Source organism: Asparagus officinalis, chromosome 9 (assembly GCF_001876935.1).
Source record: "Asparagus officinalis chromosome 9, Aspof.V1, whole genome shotgun sequence".
NCBI lineage: Eukaryota > Viridiplantae > Streptophyta > Magnoliopsida > Asparagales > Asparagaceae > Asparagus > Asparagus officinalis.
Genome location: NC_033802.1, coordinates 46,820,234 through 46,843,886, shown reverse-complemented (window position 1 = coordinate 46,843,886; position 23,653 = coordinate 46,820,234). Strand labels below are relative to the sequence as shown.

Genomic DNA, 23,653 nt, shown 5'->3' with positions numbered 1-23,653 from the left:
AAGTGGGGTTATAATCATCACTTCAGAAATGCATGCATTCACTAGTTTATGCTCATGCAACATAAAGTGGCTGTTCGTCAATAAATTCTTCGCCTTTAAGATTCAAAGGAATGTTTATTTTTGTCATGTAGAAACGGGACTAAAATCCAATACGAAAATCAAAAACTAAAATTAAACAATGAACACGTATAATCATCTTCCTTTCTAATTTATGACTATGATGTGCACGAAATACAAATTTCTAACTACCAAACATTGGTGTGTCCAGAATGGTTGTCCATAGACTGTGTCGGACACTCTTGCGTGTCGAGAATGGGTGTCCATAGACCGTGTCAGTCATTCCTCGTGTGTATGAGTAAAAGATGATGCATGTGATGCTTCTTTTTTACCAAAGCAAATTAGTAGATGGATCAAGTATCTATGTAGGTCCTCTTCCATATGTAAAACAAAAACGTACGTTTATATGCCTTGGAATAAGCATAACCTTAGAAAAGGACATATCTAGATTTTGAGATTTGTTGTATTCACATATTTGTATGGGAACATGACACTCGTGTCTACAGAATCATAGGTTTATGCAAATGCAAAGATCTAAAATAGTGAGTAGAATTTCTCATTAGATAAGTTTCTTTTTCTTGCCTTCTTCCCATTTGCTCAAAGGTTCTTAATTCTTCTGTTTTTTGCTCATTTTTATATTCCTATCAACAAAAACATGCATCCATGCGCACGGCGCGCACACACATGCACATATATGCACCACAAACATGCACAGATGACAGATTAAGGGTGGCAAATTCTGACCTGACCCACCGACCCGACTCACTTGACCCTCTACTGACGGGTTTGGGTCAGGTTATATGGGACAGGTCATATATGGGTCACCCCGACTAATAAACGGGTTAGGTACAAGTCGACCGAAATGACCCATTTAACCCATTTATCATAACTGTTTGTCTCTTCCATCATGCAAAAATATCATGTAAAAGCTACTAGCAATGACAATAAGCAGTGAGGACTAGCGAATGACGGCATCAGAGTACAGTGGTCGCCGAAGAGTAGTGACACTGAACAACAGCGAAAATGAAGGCTCACAAGCCGGTGCTCGAACAACAATCTCGATTGAAGGAACTCAAATTAATAAAGAACAAAAGAGTCATGGTTAGCAATCGCTTGAAGGAAGTTCTTTTCTTTCTTCTAAATGGGAACGTGTTATTTGGTATTTTAAGATTAAGGTTTGATTTGGACTACATGGATATTTTGGATCTGAGTGGTCGTCATGGCTGATGCTATTTTTTTGAATTATAATTTGTTTTATTTTGTTAATTGCCGATGACTGAAATGATGTAAATGGGTCGATGTTAGGGTCATGTTTTCCTAATATTGCAATTCAAGTTTATTGCCTAATTTTGCAATTCAAAATTTTCTTTGATGTATAAAGATCTTAAGTGCATGTGTATTTCCTAATTTTGCAAGTTAAAAATTTATTGCAAGATTTTAATCTATTTTCTAATTCAATGCTTCATGAAACTTTCATTTATAGAAACTATAATTTTGAATTCTTACTGCTTTTCGAAAAATTTCAATTTCAATTTTATTGCTAGATTTTAGTCTCTTGCCCTATTTACAAAATTTATTGTTTCATGCACTTTATTTAAAAAAACAAAATTAATAAAGGGTTGGAATAGTTTCATTACACCTGTAGACCTTTGGACTTCTTCATATTTTAGTAGATATACAAAGAGTATTGGTCAATTGGGAATTGTTATAGCCTAAAAATCACTAGGTTTAAATGAGCCCTTAAGAGTTGGCCACATGTCATATTAATGGGCCAAATCATATAATCTGAAAGTCTGATCTAAGTGTGAGCACCGGTGATATCTCTTAACAGTCCTAGCTCGAGACGAAAGGCTTCATCAAATCGGGATCTATTAGAGAAATTCGAGTCCAAGACGAAATATGTCTTTTGATTAGATTCCACTAGAGAATGTCTCAAAAGACGGAATGACCTATCAATCTCATAAGCACTGCTCGCATTTAATGCATGATCAGTCGGTGCCCATACATTGTCACCCGGTCACCATCGCATTCGCATTAAATGCATGGTCAGAGTCATTATGACTCCTCGAGCCAAAGTTATAATGACGCCTCGGATGTCACCTACGCTTTTGTCATTCTGTCGCTATCACATTAAATGTGAGGTTGGCGTCCCTTTACACTCAACCAACAGGCTGGCGATGCGTGTAAAGTGGAGTCAGAACACTTACTCCACTAGTCGGGTCGCATTGCCTTTGTGCCCCTATAAATTCTATATAAATAGTAATTAACCCCACTACACTAAGGTACGTTGAAAAAAAACCCTAAACTAGATTCTACATTCTAATAGTTTGTTATATCTATCACTGTCTTAAACGTCGAAGGGCATTCCAGGAAAAATCCCCTTTGGCCCTGTAATGAGTGTTACCTACGTAGGGATCTACTTCCTTCAGATTAATTAGTCATCAGAGAAAATTAAGTGACCCTAAACTCCTCCAAATATCCTCTCACTTATATAATTAATTTTCTGACATAAACAGAAATTATTTTTATGTTTCATTATTATGGTGAGAAATCTCATGTCTTCTTGCCTAAATTAATAAACGGGTTATAAACGGGTTACATAGGTCGGGTATATAGGCAACCCGTTTAATAAACGGGCCAGGCCCAATTATTAAACGGGTTGAATCAACTCAAACTTATACGAATGGGTCATAGTTGACCCCACCCGACCCGTTTGCCACCTTTAAGTTATAAATGCACACGTAATGCACACATGCACAAACACACGCAAGCACTACTTACTCATACATGCACAAAAACAAACAAACGAACATATAGGTTAATATATGCTCTTATGAAATTCTCTCTTTTTCCACTTCTTTCTAACATTTTGATCTCATAGCATAATCATATCAAATGGTAGAAAATGAGAAGATAATCTCGCTCATCTAAGGTGAAAGCCAATGCACATATAATACACAAGCATACGCATGCATGCATACATGCACATATTAATATATATATGATGTATGCAAGTCAGAAGATCAAGTTGCAAGTATCTTCACCAAGGTGCTGAAAGTGGATATATTTAAGAAACTAAAGAGAAAACTCAGCATGGTCAAAGGAGCTTGAGGGTTAGTGTAGATTGTCAAACTCTTTTGAGAAGTCAAGAAAATATAAGAATTTTTTAGTCCTAGTAAATTCTAAAATAGTCGTAAAGTATCATGGTGATTACTTAGTCTAAAAGACTCCACAGGATGCTTCTAGAAAAATTTCTAGAAGACTAATTTATCATGAAGATGTATATGTAGAAATGTGTAGAATTTAAAAGTGTCTAGAATTAGAGTATTGTAGAAAAAACTTGTAGCCTATGAATAATCTCCTGGTCTATGAATAATAAAGTTGTAAAAGAAAAACAAATTGTAAAAATAACTATGCAATATAAAGAGTCTTTCCTCCATATTAAGGCAGGTTTTCTCCTTCTAAAATATTTCTCTTTAGAAACTTGTACATAACCAATACCCATGTTTACAAAATTTTGGAGAGGCTACTCTATTTATAAGCACCATAGTGCTTCTACAACTTTTTTCTTCTAGATAGTTCTATTTCATGCACTACTGGGAAATTTGTAGATAATTCTATTTCATGCACTACTGGTAAATTTTTAGAACACCTTCTAGAAAGACATAATACTCTTCTGCATTTAAAGACATTTGTCATGACAACTTTGAAATTCTCTAGAACATTCTACAAGTAAAAACTTGTAATAGTTTCTAGAATATTCAAAAGAGTTTGGATAATAACACTTCCCCGAAACTCTTTCGACCAAATCAAGTTTATTCTTCATCTTCTCGAACACTTCAAGTTTTAACACCTTGGTGAAGGTATATGCAACCTGGTCTTCTGACTTGTATGCAATCCTTATTATCTTCTTCTTTTAGACAAGCTCTTGAAGATAATTATATCTCATCTCAATGTGCAGATTCTCTCCATGTGCTACTAGATTCTTCGCAAGTTCTGTAGCTAACTTATTGTTCACATACAAGATTGTCAGTCCATCTTTCTAATGACGAAGCTCCTCCATCAAGTTTGTGATCCACATTGCTTGACATGCACAAGATGATGTTGTAATATACTCTGTTTTACATGTTGATATTGCAACCACTGACTGCTTCTTTGAGGACCATGACAATATTGTTGATCCAATGTTTAACACATAATCGAAAATGCTCTTCTGTTCATCAAGGTCTTCTCCATAGTCACTATCCGTATAACCGATTAACCTTGCGCCTTCTGACTATGTATAGAAAAGTCCTTCATTGATAGTTCCTTTGATGTACCATAATATCCTCTTGATTGCCTTGTAGTGCTCTTACTTCGGGTCTTTCATGTATCTGCTGACTAGTCTAACATGGTGATGGTCAAATATCGTATACTTCCAACTAAGCTCTTCAATAGAGTGGGTTGACTGGTCTTCCTAGTGAGCCACACTGTAGCTTGTGACCGGCTCTGTTTTAGTAACTAGATACCACTTTGTTAGAAATTTGGAGAGGCCGCTCTATGATGGACTAAGTATTGTGTAGGACGGGAAGGATTTTAGAGTGAAAACTAGACTTGGTACGGAGGAAAGATTCTTTGCATTGAATAGTTGTTTCTACAACTTGTTTTCTCTTAGACTTCTACAACTTCATTATTCTATGAGGCCTCCCTCATGGCGTATTTATACGTCATGAGGTTCTTCTATAGTACTCTTTAATTCTAGACACTTCTAAATTCCACACACTTCTACATATACATTTTCATTATAAATTAGAGTCTTCTAGAAACTTTTCTAGAAGCATCCTATGGACTCTTCTAGACTCCAAGTAATCACCAAGACATTTTAAGACTGTTCTAGAATTTACTAGGACTAAAAAATTCTAATATTTTCTAGACTTCTCAAAAGAGGTTGACAGCCAACAAGATGCATTCATATCTATGTTTGTGTTTGTGAAGCAAATACTGGGTGTGTTCTGCTACAATTATTGCAGCCAACTTACTATTCCCTACTTTCTCATTAACATATACATAATTCTAGGTAATACCAGAGAATGCAATAGGAAGAAATTAAGTCATTAGCAAGTATCTTGCAAGGACATAAAATCTACAACTATGCTAATCAGGCCATGTGCATGTCATGATGTTCAAAATTCATCAGGAAAGGCAAACCAAATGGTTTATCAACTTCTACATGCACATTATTTTGAGTGAAAAAAAGCAGCAGATTTTAATAGGAAAAGGAAGAAGAAAGAAAGAAAGAAGGAAGGAAATGAAAGGAAAACAACCATCACATCATATATCATATAGATGCAATGCAGACAACAAACGGAAGGAAAAGAGGGGGGGAGTTAGTGCTATTTTTTCTCTGCCCCTTGAAAAACCTGAAAACGCAAGAAACTGTAAGCCTAAACACATGACAGAGAGATAAGGTCACAAATAAAATGCATACAAAATTAGTAATGTTGTCAAGTGTAGGGGTATATGATTATACCGGCTACTGTTACTGTAAATGCATAACTGCATGGTATCTCATAAGACCTCTATGGATAGCTGGCAACCCCAGACCAAAAACAGAAGGATAGTTCTTTGTTGCATTTAAGACTATTATTCAGTATATTACGACAGTAAACTGGAATGTGAAAAAGAATAGTATTACAGTAAATGATGCCTCTACATTTGAAGAAACATGTGTTTATTTGTGAAGGATCATAACCTCTGATCTACTGGGTTTAAGGCTTCTCAAGGTAAGTAACAGAGTAACAGAATCCAGTTGTTCATTCCAAAGGACACAAAACAGAAAGACCAAGGCTACACAAAAACAAAAAAAAAAAAAAAAAAAAAAGCCAAAGAGAAACATCCAATTCTTTTTCAAGAATATCATAATTTGAAGTAGGAAATTGAGAAACCCCCACCATGTTTTACTAAACTTTTTCTATCTTCGCCGATATTAGACCAAGCTTAAACAACATACGAGCGTAAAGAAGAACTAACCGTCTCCATAGACAAATCAAGATTTAGTTATTGAAATTGGGGAATAAGGAACCCATGAGCTCACAAGTTCTACCATCTATCACGATACCAGCGACATGAAAGCATTTCCAATTTTTTAACTAACCCACCTAAAGTGGAATGCTTTTGACAAATTCAAGGAAACATGTGCCATCGTCTATTTACATTCCAATCTTTCCGAGACCAATTTTCATTTGGAAGTTCTAAATTTGAGAAATTCACGTCAACGTTAGAGTAACAACAGCGCAAAATTCTAAATTTGAGGAATTCATATCAACATTGAGGTAACAACAATGCAGAATCCATCCAACAAGCTGAACCAAATGTATCAACACTTCACAATTCATCATCCAATTACAAGCCAATTCAATCATAATTAAGAAAAAATCATGTAAAAGGAGGATAAAATTCGAACCTCGGGTTCAGTTTCGGCGGCTCTGAGAGAACCTCCAAAGCGCCTTCTAGAAACTTGAGAGGCGAGAGATCTGGGGCTAGGGGTTCTGGCAAAAGCTAGGGTTTTGGGGACATTCGTGGATTTAGACGGAAAGCGAGTCGAAGGAGAGAGAAGAGAGAAGGAGAGATAATGGTTGGGGAGAGCAGAAGCCATTGACGATTTTCTCTCACTTTCTCAATCTTATTAGGTAGATATGGTGTGTTTTTTTGGACTTCACATTTTCCTGGAAGTAATTTCATAGGAACTAGTTTCAGGCCCCTGCCGTGGATTTGTTTAATATACAAAAATTAATATATTAAAAAAATACAAACTTGAATAATAATAATATATAAATAGTCAGAAATGATACAATCTAAGCTGAATATATGTTTGACTTACTATTAAACTATAAAAAAGAATCAAAATATAATTTCCCTATTATCATAACAAAATAGATAAAATGTCTCATGTCTATATGATTAATGTTATAATATTTTGCTATACCAAGTAATTAGTATGCAACTTAAAGTTTAGTTCCAAACAAAATATTTAAAGCATCTAGAGATACCTGTCAAGTATATATATGTATGAATCAAGACAATAATTATCAATATATTGATAAACAAAATATCTATCATAATCATATCAAGTAGTTAGGTTTCTCAACGCAAAACCACCAAAAAAATATGTAGTGCATACAAAAATTTACTAAATAAGGTTTTAGACCAGAATACTAAATATAAGTTTTAGACATCATTAATCAGATATAGATTTATCAAAAAGGAGCTTGAACTCTCTGTAGAATATTCTAATTCTCTTTTTCAATTTTAATATGTTTTTGCTTTTTGTTTCTAAACATTCCCAAAGAAATCAAGTTTACTGAAACTGAGTGCTCGACATCAGATTCATACATCCTTTCATGAAGCATATGATGAAATATAACTTGTGAAGAAACTGACATACATACTTTCTGACGTACCTTGGGATAACAAATCTTGCATTTTCATTGCATTTCTCACACCAAAATTTACCATTTTCAGCATTTATCTTCCTTTGACATTTTTTGCAGGCATTATAAAACCAATTATAATTTGTTTGAATTTTCTGTATAGTTGCTAATGTCACACATGTGCAAACCTGAGTATTATCAAATAGTAAGAAAATAAAGTTATGAATAATTTGGAAGAAAATTATCAATTGTCTTCAGATTAGTTATCTAGTTTGCCACTAATCCCACATTTTAAATAAGCAGTGCAATATCAATAAAGTCAATTCTTCAAAATAATTACCTCTCGTGCCTCTCGAATTTCATCAAGTGTCTTCCGTTCAGTTAATAACAAAAAAATCATCCTCGATGAAATAAGCTTTTTCAGTTGGAATCTGACTAAATCGTTAAGACGAAGAATCTTCCACAAGTTTCAGACTTATTGGAATCTGACTAAATCGTTAAGACGAAGAATCTTCCACAAGTTTCAGACTTATGATAGTAAAATTAAATTAATTAGAAATAATATCAAATTACTTGTAAATAACTAACGAATGAGATAATTCATCATGTACCTTTTTTAGATCAACAACTTCAGGTATGTCGGGATTGATTAATAACTTGGACGCATATAAGGCATTTGTAATAGTAATTTTACCTAAGAAATAAAATTTTTAAATTCATGAGTCTGTCAATATATGAACATAATCTACAAAATAAAAATATTTTTTTTGATAAATTAGTATACATCTAATTTGATTTACCTCCATATGGTTTTGTCTTCGCAAGCTGAATCACTATTATAATAATTCCTGAATTAGCTTTCTGTACATATTGAGAAACTTGAACAGCGTAATCACCCCACAAACTGCATTGTAATTTAGTGTTGGTGCATGAAGAAAAAAATTTAGTACGGAATGCATATACACACACTCACATGCACACACATACTTTTACTATTAAAAAATATGTAACTATATTGTACATATTTGAACTCACTTGCTATCTTGGAGTTCAAGCTCTAGTATTTTTTCTTTTACTTCCATTGCTCTCAACTTCTTTACATTTCTAATAGTAATAAGCTCTCAAATGATATCTGAAAATGTCATATAACATAAAAAATGAATAAAAAGCCCCCAAGTGTCAAATATATTAAAAAATAGTATTGAACTGGAAAAAAGGCAATAAGAAAAACTATAAATTTATTTTAAAGTAAGCTACATTTGTATCTTACCTATTACAGTAGTTGAGGTGATACGATTAGTAATTATATCCCCAAAATCAACTAATCCAAATGAATAGGAAGATATTGTAGAAATCTCGCATTCCAAGGGGAAGAGATTATTTCTTGAACGAAAAGATTATTTCTTGAACGAAGAGATTATTTCTTGTGAACGTATCATCATTATTAATTATTAGTTAGATAGTAATAGATTAAATAATGAAAAAAATGCCAAGTGGCGGTTTCAATGTAAGAGATTTCAAATATTTAATTTCGAAAAAAAGGCTTGCCATGTGGCGTTTTCAAGTGGAAGAGATGTCATGTGGCGTTTTCAAGGGGAAGAGATTTTAGAGAGGCTTGCCACATGGCGTTTTCAAGGGGAAGAGATTTTAGAGAGGCTTAAGAGATGTCACGTGGCGTTTTTATGGGGAAGAGATTTTAGATATAGTATATAGATGCTTTTTTTACGGGGAAGAGATTTTAGATATAGTATATAGATGTTTTTTTTTCTTTTTCTTTTTTTTTAATAATAACACAGGGCATAATCACACTCGACCGTGTCATCTTGGAACCTTCTAACCGTGTGTATCACCCGATATAAGCTTAAGATATATCAACTTTAAAATTTCTTTTTCCTTTTTTTCTTTTTTTTAAATTGCATATTAGTTCCTTAAATCGTCCTTAATTACCTGACAGCCCCTCACATTTTAATATTTGCTTATTAGTCCCTAAATCTTTAATTTTATTGAATATTTGTCCCTCTTGTTAGCTGGCATTGTTTATATAGGTGGACTTCTGTTAACTTTAATCCTATCATTTAAAACCTTACCAACTTATTTCATTATGGGTTTATACCGACAACTTCTTCTTCTCCAACGGTCATGAATTTAGTCCAAAGCTTTCTCCAATAGTTTAATCCCAACTTGGTTAAAAACCCCATGTGGAAAAGTCAGAAGCTATTGGATAGTTTTAGATGTTGGTTAAGTAGAGCTAGAGAATTTATTAGAATCCCTAATAGAGGGGCGAATTTGCCAGAAATTGAAGATCTGAGAGATTTAATATGCAAATATTGAGATTTGAGGGACTAGTTGGCAATTAAGGATGATTTGAGGAACTAATATGCAATTACCTTCTCATGGCAATTAAGGATGATTTGAGGAACTAATATGTTAAAGAGAGTGTTGGCTATAATCAGAAGTGGAGCTACTTCAAGACCATATAGAGCAATCACATACATTAAATATCATCCTTTAAACATTTTTTATAAACTACTTTTGTATTAAAAGACTAATAGTCTTTTAATACTTGAGGAAAAATATCTCCAATATTTTTGTCAAAAAATAAATCTTAGATGCGAGTTCATTCTTTTCGGTAAAAATTCTCATAGTTGCGTGAGGTTTTTTCACGAGATAAAAATCTCTTGACTGTGGGCAAAAAGAAATCAACATGAATACCAATACTTCGATCTATTTCTAGTGCTCAATTACCATCCAATTTTTCAAATGATCATGTAGGACTTGCTAATTAAGGTAACATGCTACACATCTAATATTTCGTATTATATCAGTTGACACTGAATTATTATTTTTATTAGTGAAGCGAAATTTACTTCAAAAGATTTATATTTAAAAATAGGGCAGGATGCCCTATTCAAAAGTAGGTTGATATATGTTCAAGATCTCTTGAGATGTACATCAGTACATGGTCCTCATTCAACCGATAGACACAAAATTATCACATGTGATAGGATGAAGGGCGGACCTAGCACTCATTCATCATTACCAGAATATGCCAAAGTTGTATATAGAGCTCGATAGATGATAGTACATCCGAAGAGATTAAAGAAGAGCATGCATGCAAAATATCCATACGTGGTAAGAGCTGACAAAGCCTACCTCCTAACACTATATAAATAGTTTTGCTTATAAAACGCAGAAACACTAACCAAAATACAAGATTGTAAAGTAAGAAGTTTCCCCAATTTCGTCCTCTCCACTGATTATCAACTCTTAATTTGAACCCCTTCTCCTTAACAATAGCCTACAGCAAATCTGATCTCCTCTTGCTTGAGAAGCTTATCCAGAATATGATGAAGGATAAGATATTAGATGCCAGCTTATCAATTGAGATATCTTCTTCGTTAAAGATATGATTGCTTCTTGCTCACCATACACACTAGCAAAAGAGATGGAGATAATACTCTCCATATCCTTCTTGAAGAACTATTTGAGATGAAATCCTTATCTGGATGAATAAGGATTTCATCGTTGATGTCCGTGGTAGATTGGTCATTTTGGCCATGCAGAACGGTGGTGGCAAAGCGTGAGCTGGAAGATGAGTCATCCCTCTCTTTATAAGTGTTGGCTGGCGACTGGAAGGGAAGTCATTTCAGCATGGAATATGACGTCTCCGCGATATTCGGGAAGTGACTTGTGAGCATGGCAGGGCCGGTTCTGAGATTTTAGGGGCCCTGTTCGAAAAGTAAACACAAGGCACCTCCAAATTCTATTTAGCACAGATCACACAAGTAAATTTAAAGCATATAAATCACATGATCGCATAATAAAAAAACAAACAAATCTGATGCTAATCTAACGCTGGATCTATCAGATGATCGAAAATCAAGCAACGGAAACAAATTCATCAATAGATGTAGAAATTTATATATAGCATGTAATCGGTGGCGATGAAGGGGTCGTTGACGGCGACGAGCTCAACATCCTCGCTTTGGAGAATCACTCTGGCAACCAATATCCCCGATCCTTCCAAATCCTAGCCAAAAAACAAAACAAAACAAAACAACCATTTACAAGAGCGATCTCAGCCTAGAATTCCAAAAATAAACGAGACGACCATTCAAATAACCGATCTAAGCATAGAATCACTCACTAAGATGAAAATAAAAATTAAAAAAATAAAATAAATAAAGAAACTCAATGTTGATTCCGATCTTGATCTTCCGTCCAGCTGAAAAAAGAGGGGGGAAGTGAGAAAATAGGAGATCGGATGCGTTAAAATAATTTCATAAATTAGATGCATAGCATAGAATTCACCCATAATCAAACCAACAACTCGTCCCCACAAGCTTCAAGATAATTGACATTGACGAATCACAATGCGTTAAAATAACTCAAGTTTTTCAAAATTAGTTTCCAACTGCAATGGATTAAGGATTTCTTCTAACAATTAGCAAAACTATAACAAAGTCCGAATGTAAAAACCACCAAACTATTATAAATTCTAGTTACAATGCGATTTCTCGTCTAAATCAAATAAGTTCTTTATCGTCGTCATCATCATCTAAGCCCATCATACCAAAATGAAAATTTTTATGACAATTAAGTACAACCGCATGAAAAATGGACAAGATTGATAACATGTCATAAATATTGTAAGGGCAAACTGCAAACACTTCTACAACAGTTAACAGCGTTAAATTCCCATGGTTTCAATATTTATGGTGTCCTTTCTTCATTAGAAAGATTAAATTTGGATAATCATGTGATTTTGGAAAATATGTAAAAGAATTTTGGGCACATTTCTACGACAAAGAATATCGGTGTAATAGAAAATTTGAGAAAATTATCACTTCTACTAGCTCAGCATTAAAATGAAAAACAAAATCAAAGAAATCAAAACAACTTACGCTGCCTCACTCCGCCAATAACTCTTGTCACCGGATCAAGTCGGCTCAGGTTTGCGCCAATAACTCAGGAGGAGAGATCTATGACTATGAGCGAAAAATCTAAGAAAAAGAAAAAAGAAAAACCCTAAATTTCGCTCTGTTCTGCGCGATTTGGGGGCGGCTGGGTGGGGGATTTGGGGGAATTGGGCGCGATTTGGAGGCCCCCAAAAGTGGGGGCGCGATGTGGGGGCCCTGGCAGTAGATTTTGAGTTCGGAAGCGAGAAACCCTAGAAATCGAGGGGGGAGAGAGCGAGAAGAAGAAACCCAAGAATTCGAAAAGGGGAAAGAGAGATGATTTGAAAATCAGGGGGATCGAAATGCGAACAGTTATCAATCAACGCGCCTGTTTTAATTTTCAGTCTCCCGCTTAAGTTTTCAACGCATCAGAAAAAAAAAATTTGCGATCAAAATATTATAGCGTTTTAAAATTTTCAAACGCTATCAAAAAATAAGGCACATACAATGGCCCCCAATTTTTGGGGGCCCTGTGCGATCGCTCACTTCGTACTCCTCCAGAGCCGGGCCTGGAGCATGGTAGAAGGCACGCAGGCATGCTGAGTCGTCACTTGTTTTACAAGTATCGACTGGCGACTGGAAAGGAAGTCACTTCATTATGGAAGAATGTATCTTCGCATTTTCCGTGAAGTGATTGAGCTGACAAGTCATGGAGACTTTGTCGGGTCAATATCTGGATAAGAATTGTTCGAGGTGGATTGAGATGTTGACATTTGCTCGGGGGGGAGGCTTGAGACCAGGGTCAAGTCCTCAACTTAGTCGACAGCAGGGAACGTCCCTTAAGTCGTTTCTAAGGAATGCCCAGTGAGTGGTCGAGTGCCTTAAATAGGATCATCCTTGATAAAAGGATCGACCGGCGCCACCTTTCGTGTCGACTTAGGAGTGTCGGCCTGTCCGACTGAGTGAAACGTCATCTTATCTCAGCTAAATAACCGCCTTTCAGGTCGATATGAAGATGTCGACTCGTCTAGCATGTCAGGATCTCCTAGAATCACCTCTTGTGTCGACACCAAGGTGTCGGCTTGATGAGTCGGTGGGACCAAGACCTCTGTAATTGTGCCTTGTGTTTATACTTTGGTAAGGTACCAAGGTCTTGTAATCTAGCCATGATGGTCGAGTTGTACTGGAGGATTCGACCATATGTGGTGCCTTGGGCTTACCTTGATAAAGAGCATGAAAGTGCTCTGATACCAACTGAAAGTACGTACCCTAATACCACTAGGAAAGAACCCTAGAGGGGGGTGAATAGGGTTTATGCTAATCTAATCTGCTTTAATGCTGATTAAAACTAATTGACAAGTTATCCTAGTAAATAAGATTTGTAATAAGTTATTAGTAAGGATAAGCAATATAAACAAGGGTGAAACAAGATAAACAAAAGATACAATTCTGATAGGGCAATGTAAACAATACAAACACACAATATGATCACGGAGTTCGGACCTTCCATCCTACGTCTCCGCTCCCCACTCCCGGGGATAAATCTACTATCACACCGGGTTTTTAACGATCACCCAAAAATGTTTACACCATATAATATCAGTTTTTGACGCTCATTGATCAACCTTCACAATCTCACAATGTAACTATACTAACTACCACATCAAGTATTGGTCTCTAGCCCGTGTCTCCCTCAAGTGTTAGGAATTATAATCTCTCCTAGGCATTACCACATACCTCACTCCTCTTGGGACGACCCCATCTCTCACCACACAGTCCTCTTGGTGTACTAGTGCATTACAAAGTGATCTACACAATTAGGCTCTCAATACAAATAAATTGTTCTCTACAATGGATGAGAACACAATGTAAGCTCACTCTCAATGTCACACTCCCCACAATCCAAATTATACTATGTATGAAATACAATAAGCTCAATGGTTGTGTGTAAACAAAGAGTATCAATAGAATAATTAAACTCAATAATAAAATTTAGCTTATGGAAATTTGAATCAAAATAATAAAATAGCTAAAATTGAGTTTAAGGAAACTTCTCTATAGATAACAAGAGAGGGAGAAGAGTGAATGCTCAAACACCAAGGAATGATCTCCACTTTGCTCTTGTGAAAATTGCTTTACAAACTAAACTTGAAACAAACACTAAAACAGACTTAAAACCCTTGTAAAACTTGTTTTAAACACTTCTTAATTTTACTCTTCTTATCTTTTGAACTGAGGAATGTGGCGGTATTTATAGGAAACCCCAAAGCCAAGAAGAAACCAACAAAACCCATCAAAAAGACAAAAATAGAAAAGCTAGAAAAAACTAGCCGTTGGGCCGTCAGTCGACTAATACCGTTTATTAGTCGAATGATGAGCTGACCGTTATAGGCCAGCAACACATCATCAGTCGACTGATAAACTCGTCAGCCGACCAATGACCTCATCAGTCGATTGAAACAAAACAAAAACTTTTTGTTGATTCTAGGAATATTCTTCAGTCGACACATCAGTCGACTGATAACAGGTTATCAACCTAAATTAAATAGTAAAACTAAATTTTGAAGTGCTTTTAAAAATAGTAAATAAATTCTAAAAAATATAAAACTTTGGGAAATCATTGTAAACATGTAAATGAACAAGTTACAAAAAGAATTTTTGTAATTGCACTTCTCAATAGTGAAAACTCATCATTTTTCAAATATGTCCAAAAACATGAAAACTAAACATACATGTTTTTGTCATATATATATATATATATATATACATATATATATATATAAACTAAAACTTGTATGTGTGTGTATGATTGATCTTAAAGTACAAACACACATAATATAAAATCCTAAACTAAATATACTCAAGTTTGTGATCTTCAACGAAGCTCTATCTTAGTACACTTGTAGATGAAGCTTGAACTTGGATCTTCAACTTGAACGCAATGCTTCACTCCACAATTTCGCTAACCTCCATTGGATTTGATCGTGAATGCTCGATTCCATCCATCATCTAACATATTATTTCCCTAGAATAGATAAAAAACACAAACACTAGACAAACAACATTAGATGTAAATTGTTTGTAAATCATGTTAGGTCTCATGTTATGAGCTTACATCTTCTAATCTTGTTTTGATGATTATAAACAATTACTAATATTGTTTGTCTAGTGTTTATGTTTCCTTATCAGGTATTTTAGACAAACAATAAGTTGGAGGTTGGATGGATTGAGCCTACACGATCACATCAAATGGAGGTTGGCAGAATAGTGGAATGAAGCCATTACACATCAAGTTATATTCAAGATCAAGCTTCATCCGCAACCAAGTCAAGCATATTGAAGATCTATCAATCTTGGGTAAATTAGTTTAGAGTTTATACTTTGTGTGTTAATATCTTAATCTCAATATTATACACACACAATTTAATAGTTTATGTGTTTTATCCACAAAAGTTTTTGCAAACAAATAGATATATAATACTTATTTGTTTTCTATGCGGATAAGTTGTTTTGGTTTAGCTATATAGATATGAAACAATATATATCTTCATTTTCACATTTATATGCTTCATATTCTATTGAATTTGCAAAATATTATGTTTATGGATTGAAGACTTACTTATACTATTTTCATATCTTGTATAAGTCTATAAATCCATTCTAAAGTGTTTCAAAGTTTTGTTTAAGTTATTTTGGCAAAATCAAGTTTTTAACATGTTCATACTTATGTGATTTTGCAAAATAATGAGATTTCACATTTGGGAGATGCTTTTTAAAAACCAGTTTTTATAGCATGTGTATTATCATGTCTACAATCATTTTCCAAAGTTTCATAATTTTTAGAATTTATTTACTATTTTTAAATGTAGTTTAAAAATTAGATTTCTGCTCTAAACAGGCTGTATATCTGTTATCAGTCGACTGGTCAGTCGACTGATGAAATCAGTCGACCAATCAGACGATTGAAGTAGGTGCCTGTAATTCAACAAAATTTTCTGTTTTGTTTTGATCGACTGACCAGTCGGCTGATGAGATCATCAGTCGACTGATAAGGTCCGTCAGTCGACTGATGAGCTGGAAAATGCCTCTAACGGTTAGCTCATCAGTCGACTGATGAAACCCGTCAGTCGACTGATGGCCTGTAACGACTATTTTTCCAGTGTCCGTTTTTTTATCATTTTGCTGGATTTCACTTGGGTTTTGATCTTTGTTTCTTCATCCTATATATACCATACACCATTTCACTTCTGAACTAGGAAGAGAAGTTTTAAAACAAGTTTAAAAAGAGTTTTAGTTTGTTTTAAGTGTTTGTTTACAAATTTAGTTTTGTGATTGTTTTACAAGAAGAGGAGATCAATTTCAGTTTGGGCTTTCAATCATCCTATCCCTCTCTCTTGTGATTAGAGAAGTGTTTCTAAACTCATATATTTAGCTTGTTTGTGCTTCAATTGTTATATTCATATTTGCTAGATTTAATTGAGTTTATATTTGATTTTTCTCATTGCTTGCACACACAACCATTGAGCTTAACTATTGTTTCTTGTTTATTTTTCTCATTGCTTAACTATGGGTTCTTTCAAGATATACTCATAATATTTCTCCCCCTTTGACAACATCAAAAAGGGGATAATAAAATAATGAAGAGAGCGAAAGCTCCCTCTACAAGTAAGCATGGGTGGATATAAACACAATAAAAGATATAGGGATTACTCCCCCTATCAAAGTGCCATACTGAGTATATGCAATAAAGACCATGGCAAACATGTGAGCAAGCATAAATGTAAAATATGCTAAACATAACTCACATACAATGATAGACCAAGAGAACACATATATGTGTCATTATTGAATAGTGTCTCAAGGTAAGAACATAAAAACCATATGAAGATAGATTTATGAAAACAAATGATTAGGAAACATGAGAATCATGAAAAAAGTTTTCATATGAAAACAAATCACTCAAATAAAATCATAAATCAAGTGAAATCCATAAAATCAAACCATATAAGGCAAGAGAGGCAAATATGTCAAGCTCTTAAGATTATTTCAACCCATATGAACATTTTAACACCGGGTAAATATAATTTAGGAATAAACACCCAATAAACCCGGGGGGTTATATAAACACAAACCTCTCATCAAACTTTACCAAATGGCCAAATCTACCACAAAAATCATATTTCGACACATTAGCATGCTTATGATGTACATGATGAGTATGTGCATGTGTATGTGATGAAGAAGCCTTATGAGATGCACAAGAAGCATTGATATTAGCATTTTTAGATTTTTGTGCATCATAGCAAAATTTAGCTAGATGGCATTTTCGGCCGCAAATGGAATATTTATAAATTTTGCTATACATATGTGCATAGTGAGTGTTGGATTTGGACGAATTAACACGTGACTTTGCACATAAGTCCATAAGTTTCTTATTATTAACAATGCATATTCTAAGTGTTGAATCTAAAGATGATATTCTATTTTTAATATGATCCAACTCATAGTTAGGCATACAAATATTGTTATTAGAAGTAGAACATATATAGTCATTTATAAAGGAAGCAATATCATTTTTTATGTTCTTTACTTCTAATATGGTATTATCTTTTTCATGAGATATGCTAGAAATGGATGAGGTCAATTTTTTATTTTCCAAATTTAACAAGTCATTGTTTTCTTTAAGCATAGTATTTTCTTTTGCAATAACATCAAATTTGGACACTGGCTCCCCGTGATCGGATTTTAATGCAACATGCTTGCTTTTTAAATTTACATAATTATGATGCAATTTGTTGTAGGCTTTCATTAATTTCTCATATGGACATGCGAGATTAACTATAGATGATTCACTATCGGGTTCGGACTCGCAAACCTCACTAGGGCTATTGCCTAGTGGCCGTGTGCATGATGCTCCATTAGAACTTGAAGAGGAAGCCTCCAAATCTTGTCGAATCACCTCCAAGTCCCCTTGATGCGCTTCTAAGAATTTCCATATTGTATAAGCGCTATCAAAAGAATCAAGCTTGTTAGATATTGATGAATCAAATACATTTAATAAAAATTTTTAACACAAGCTTGTTCATAGTAAATATATTTTTATCATGTTTGCTCCACTTGGATTTTTCTAATGTGGGCATAATATAACCACAATCAATAACTTTCCACAAATTAATATTTTTAGATTGAACAAATATTTTGAATCTAAAGCACCATTGATCAGAGGGGAAAGCATTGAATTTTGGAGCAACACTAGGATCGTAGCCTAAACAAGGTGCACAATGCATATCCATAATTATAGTTATATGCAAGCAAGATATCAATAAATCTCAAAATTAGATTAGCATAAAAAGATAACTTGGATCTTTAACTCAATGCAATTAGACCTTAAATCAAAGAACACCAAGCTCTGATACCAAATGAAAGTGCTCTGATACCAACTGAAAGTAACTATTGCCACTAGGAAAGAACCCTAGAGGGTGGTGAATAGGGTTTATGCTAATCTAATCCGATTTAATACCGATTAAAACTAATTGACAAGTTATCCTAGTAAATAAGGTATGCAATGAGTTATTAGTAAGGATAAGCAATATAAACAAGGGGGAAACAAGATAAACAAAAGATACAATTATGATAGGACAATGTAAATAATACAAACACACAATATAATTACGGAGTTCGGACCTTCCATCCTACGTCTCCGCTCCCCACTCCCGGGGAGAAATCCACTATCACACCGGGTTTTCAACGATCACCCAAAAATGTTTACACCACATAATATCGGTTTTCGACGCTCACTGATCAACGTTCACAATCTCACAATGTAACTTTACTAACTACCACCTCAAGTGTTGGTCTCTAGCCCGTGTCTCCCTCAAGTGTTAGGAATTATAACCTCTCTCTAAGTATTACCACATACCTCACTCCTCTTGGGACGACCCCATCTCTCACCACACACTCCTCTTGGTGTACTAGTACATTACAAAGTGATCTACACAATTAGACTCTCAATACAAATAAATTGTTCTCTACAATGAATGAGAACACAATGTAAGCTCACTCTCAATGTCACACTCCCCACAGCCCAAATTATACTATGTATGAAATACAATAAGCTTAATGGTTGTGTGTAAACAAAGAGTATCAATAAAATAATTAAACTCAATAATAAAATCTAGCTTATGGAAATTTGAATCAAAACAATAAAATAGCTAGAATTGAGTTTAAGGAAACTTCTCTATGAATTCTCAAACACCAAGGGATGATCTCCACTTTGCTCTTGTGAAAATTGTTTCACAAACTAAACTTGAAACAAACACTAAAACAGACTTAAAACCCTTGTAAAACTTGTTTTAAACATTTCTTAATTTTTCTCTTCTTATCTTTTGAACTGAGGAATGTGGGGGTATTTATAGGAAACCTCAAAGCCAAGAAGAAACCAACAAAACCCAGCAAAAAGACAAAAATAGAAAACCTAGAAAAAACTAGCCGTTGGGCCGTCAGTCGACTGATACTGTTCATTAGTCGAATGATGAGTTGACCGTTATAGGTCAGCAACACATTATCGGTCGACTGATAAACTCGTCAGCCGACCAATGACCTCATCAGTCGATTGAAACAAAACAGAAACTTTTTGTTGATTCCAGGCATATTCTTCAGTTGACACATCAGTCGACTGATCTGATAACAGGTTATCAACCAGAATCAAATAGTAAAACTAATTTTTAAAGTGCTTTTAAAAATAGCAAATAAATTCTAAAAAAATATAAAACTTTGGGAAATCATTATAAACATGTAAATGAACATTTTACAAAAAGAATTTTTGGAATTGTACTTCTTTTTTTTTTGGTCAATGAAGATTATATTATCATTTACCAAATCTGAAAGTTATTTGTACATCAAGAATCTCAAAATTTGAGAACTCAAAAAGAAGATATGCACAGCAACACTTGTTACATTTTTCGTAGAGAGAGCATCCACTCCCTATTCTCCATCAAAGTGTTACTGTTAAGAACTATAGACAAAATGTCGAATTTGATGTCTCGCACCAACTGATCAGCCCCACGACTTTTCTTCTGGAATATCCTCATATTTCTTTCAATCCACAGTTTGTATATGGTTGCATTGAGAGCCATTCTTTTGATCTTCTGTTTGAAGCCTTTACCCCTCAAGCTTTTGTTGTACCACTCTAATAGAATTTCCCAGTTACAGGCTTTCCATTTAAATTTCAACCAGTCCATGATCTTAATCCATACTTCTTTCGAGTATACACACTCAAAGAACAGGTGGTTCCTTGACTCCAATCCAGAGCAATCACATAAGCAACAATGATTGTTTTGAACAATTCCTCTCCTTAGCAATCTGTCCATTGTAAGCAGTCTGTTTTGAGTAGCCATCCAACAAATGAAAGAATGTTTGGGGAAGTTCAATGGCTCCCAAACAGTATTGTACCAAGCAACAAAGAATGTTTGGGGAAGTTCAATGGCTCCCAAACAGTATTGTACCAAGCAACTGGTACCATTAGAGCAACATGGGATAATACAGTATATAGTGTTGAGATCTTGATCTTTGTATTTTTGTAACAATCACCAATGAGCTTCCTCAGGTTATCAGTATATAGTGTTGAGATCTTGATCTTTGTATTTTTGTAACAATCACCAATGAGCTTCCTCAGGTTATCTATTCCACCACATTGTATCGAAGCTCTATCTCTTATCTTGATCATTTGTTTCCAGGTCCAGGAATCACCAGTCTTTGTTTGAACTTGCACTTCTCAATAGTGAAAACTCATCATTTTTTAAATATGTACAAAAACATAAAAACTAAACATACATGTTTTTGTCATTTTACATAAACACAATATTGAAACTTTTGTAAAATAATTTTATAGACTTAATGAATTGATATAAAATATTGTTATGAAGTCTATAAATAAATAATTCAATATTTTCATAAATTAATTCTTGTATAATTTTGAAAACTACACACACACACACACATATATATATATATATATACATATACATAAACCAAAACTTGTATGTGTGTATATGATTGAGCTTAAAGTACAAACACACATAATATAAAATCCTAAACTAAATATACCCAAGCTTGTGATCTTCAACGAAGCTCTATCTTGGTACACTTGTAAATGAAGCTTGAACTTGGATCTTCAACTTGAACGCAATGCTTCACTCCACAATTTCGCCAACCTCCATTGGATTTGATCGTGAATGCTTGATTCCATCCATCATCTAACATATTATTTCCCTAGAATAGATAAAAAACATAAACACTAGACAAACAACATTAGATGTAAATTATTTGTAAATCATGTTAGGTCTCATGTTATGAGCTGACATCTTCTAATCTTGTTTTGATGATTACAAACAATTTCTAATTTTATTTGTCTAGTGTTTATGTTTCCTTATCAGGTATTTTAGACAAACAATAAGTTGGAGGTTGGGTGGATTGAGCCTACATGATCACATCAAATGGATGTTGGCGGAATAGTGGAATGAAGCCATTGCACATCAAGTTATATTTAAGATCAAGCTTCATCCGCAACCAAGTCAAGCATATTGAAGATCTATCAATCTTGGGTAAATTAGTTTAGAGTTTATACTTTGTGTGTTAATATCTTAAGCTCAATATTATACACACACAATTTAATAGTTTATGTGTTTTATCCACAAAAGTTTTTGCAAACAAATAGATATATATAATACTTATTTGTTTTCTATGTGGATAAGTTGTTTTGGTTTAGCTATATAGATATGAAGCAATATATAATACTTATTTGTTTTCTATGTGGATAAGTTGTTTTGGTTTAGCTATATAGATATGAAGCAATATGTATCTTCATTTTCACATTTATATGCTTCATATTCTATTGAATTTGTAAAATGTTATGTTTATGGATTGAAGACTTACTTACACTATTTTCATATCTTGTATAAGTCTATAAATCCATTCTAAAGTGTTTCAAAGTTTTGTTTAAGTCATTTTGGCAAAATCAAGTTTTTAACATGTTCATACTTATGTGATTTTGCAAAATAATGAGATTTCACATTTGGGAGATGTTTTTAAAAAACCAGTTTTTGTAGCATGTGTATTATCATGTCTACAATCATTTTTTAAAGTTTTATAATTTTTATAATTTGTTTACTATTTTTAAATATAGTTTAAAAATTAGATTTCTGCTCTAAACAGGCTGTATATCTGTTATCAGTCGACTGGTCAGTCGACTGATAAAATCAGTCGACCAATCAGACGATTGAAGTAGGTGCCTGTAATTCAACAAAAGTTTCTATTTTGTTTTGATCGATTGACCAGTCGACTGATGAGATCATCAGTCGATTGATAAGGTCCGTCAGTCGATTGATAAGGTCCGTGAGTCGACTGATGAGCTGGAAAATGCCTCTAACGGTTAGCTCATCAGTCGACTGATGAAACCCGTCAGTCGACTGATGGCCTATAACGACTATTTTTCCAGTGTCCGTTTTTTTTGTCTTTTTGCTGGATTTCACTTGGGTTTTGATCTTTGTTTCTTCATCATATATATACCATATACCATTTCACTTCTGAACTAGGAAGAGAAGTTTTAAAACAAGTTTAAAAAGAGTTTTAGTTTGTTTTAAGTGTTTGTTTACAAAATTAGTTTTGTGAAGATTGTTTTACAAGAAGAGGAGATCAATTTCAGTTTGGGCTTTCAATCATCCTATCCCTCTCTTTTGTGATTAGAGAAGTGTTTCTAAACTCATATCTCTAGCTTGTTTATGCTTCAATTGTTATATTCATATTTGCTAGATTTAATTGAGTGTATATTTGATTTTTTTTCATTGCTTGCACACACAACCATTGAGCTTAACTATTTTTACATATTGTGTAATTTAGGGTTGTGGTGAGTGTAACCTTGAGAGTGAGCTTATATTGAGTTCTCACCTATTGTAGAGAACATTTTATTGTATTGTGCTTAATTGTGAGTTACACGTTGTATCATACTTGTACACCGAGAGGAGTGTGTGGTGAGAGACGAGGTTGTCCCAAGAGGAGTGGCTCCGATTGTAATACCTAGAGGTAGGTCGTAATTCCGAGCACTTGAGGGAAACACGGGCTAGAGACCAACACTTAGAGGGTGTAGAGTGTGATTGTAATTGTGTGTGTTGTAAAGTTTTCGGTGAACTAGAAAGCCGAATTGTGAGGTGTAAACCTTGTTCGGGTGAGCATAGAAAACCCGGTTGTGATAGTGGATTTTTCTCCATGAGTGGGGAGCGGAGACGTAGGACG

The 23,653-nt window shown here is 34.2% G+C and overlaps 1 protein-coding gene across 2 annotated transcripts in view; it reads right to left on the bottom strand.

Moving 5' to 3' along the window:
• The window catches only part of LOC109824441 (protein GrpE), a 10,701-nt gene extending 3,933 nt beyond the window's left edge, over positions 1 to 6,768 (bottom strand). For both annotated transcript variants that reach the window (XM_020391038.1, XM_020391039.1), the window contains exon 1: positions 6,500 to 6,768. In XM_020391038.1, the coding sequence (XP_020246627.1) occupies positions 6,500 to 6,691 (192 nt within the window). In that variant the 5' untranslated portion in view covers positions 6,692 to 6,768. The remainder of the gene's footprint in view (positions 1 to 6,499) is intronic.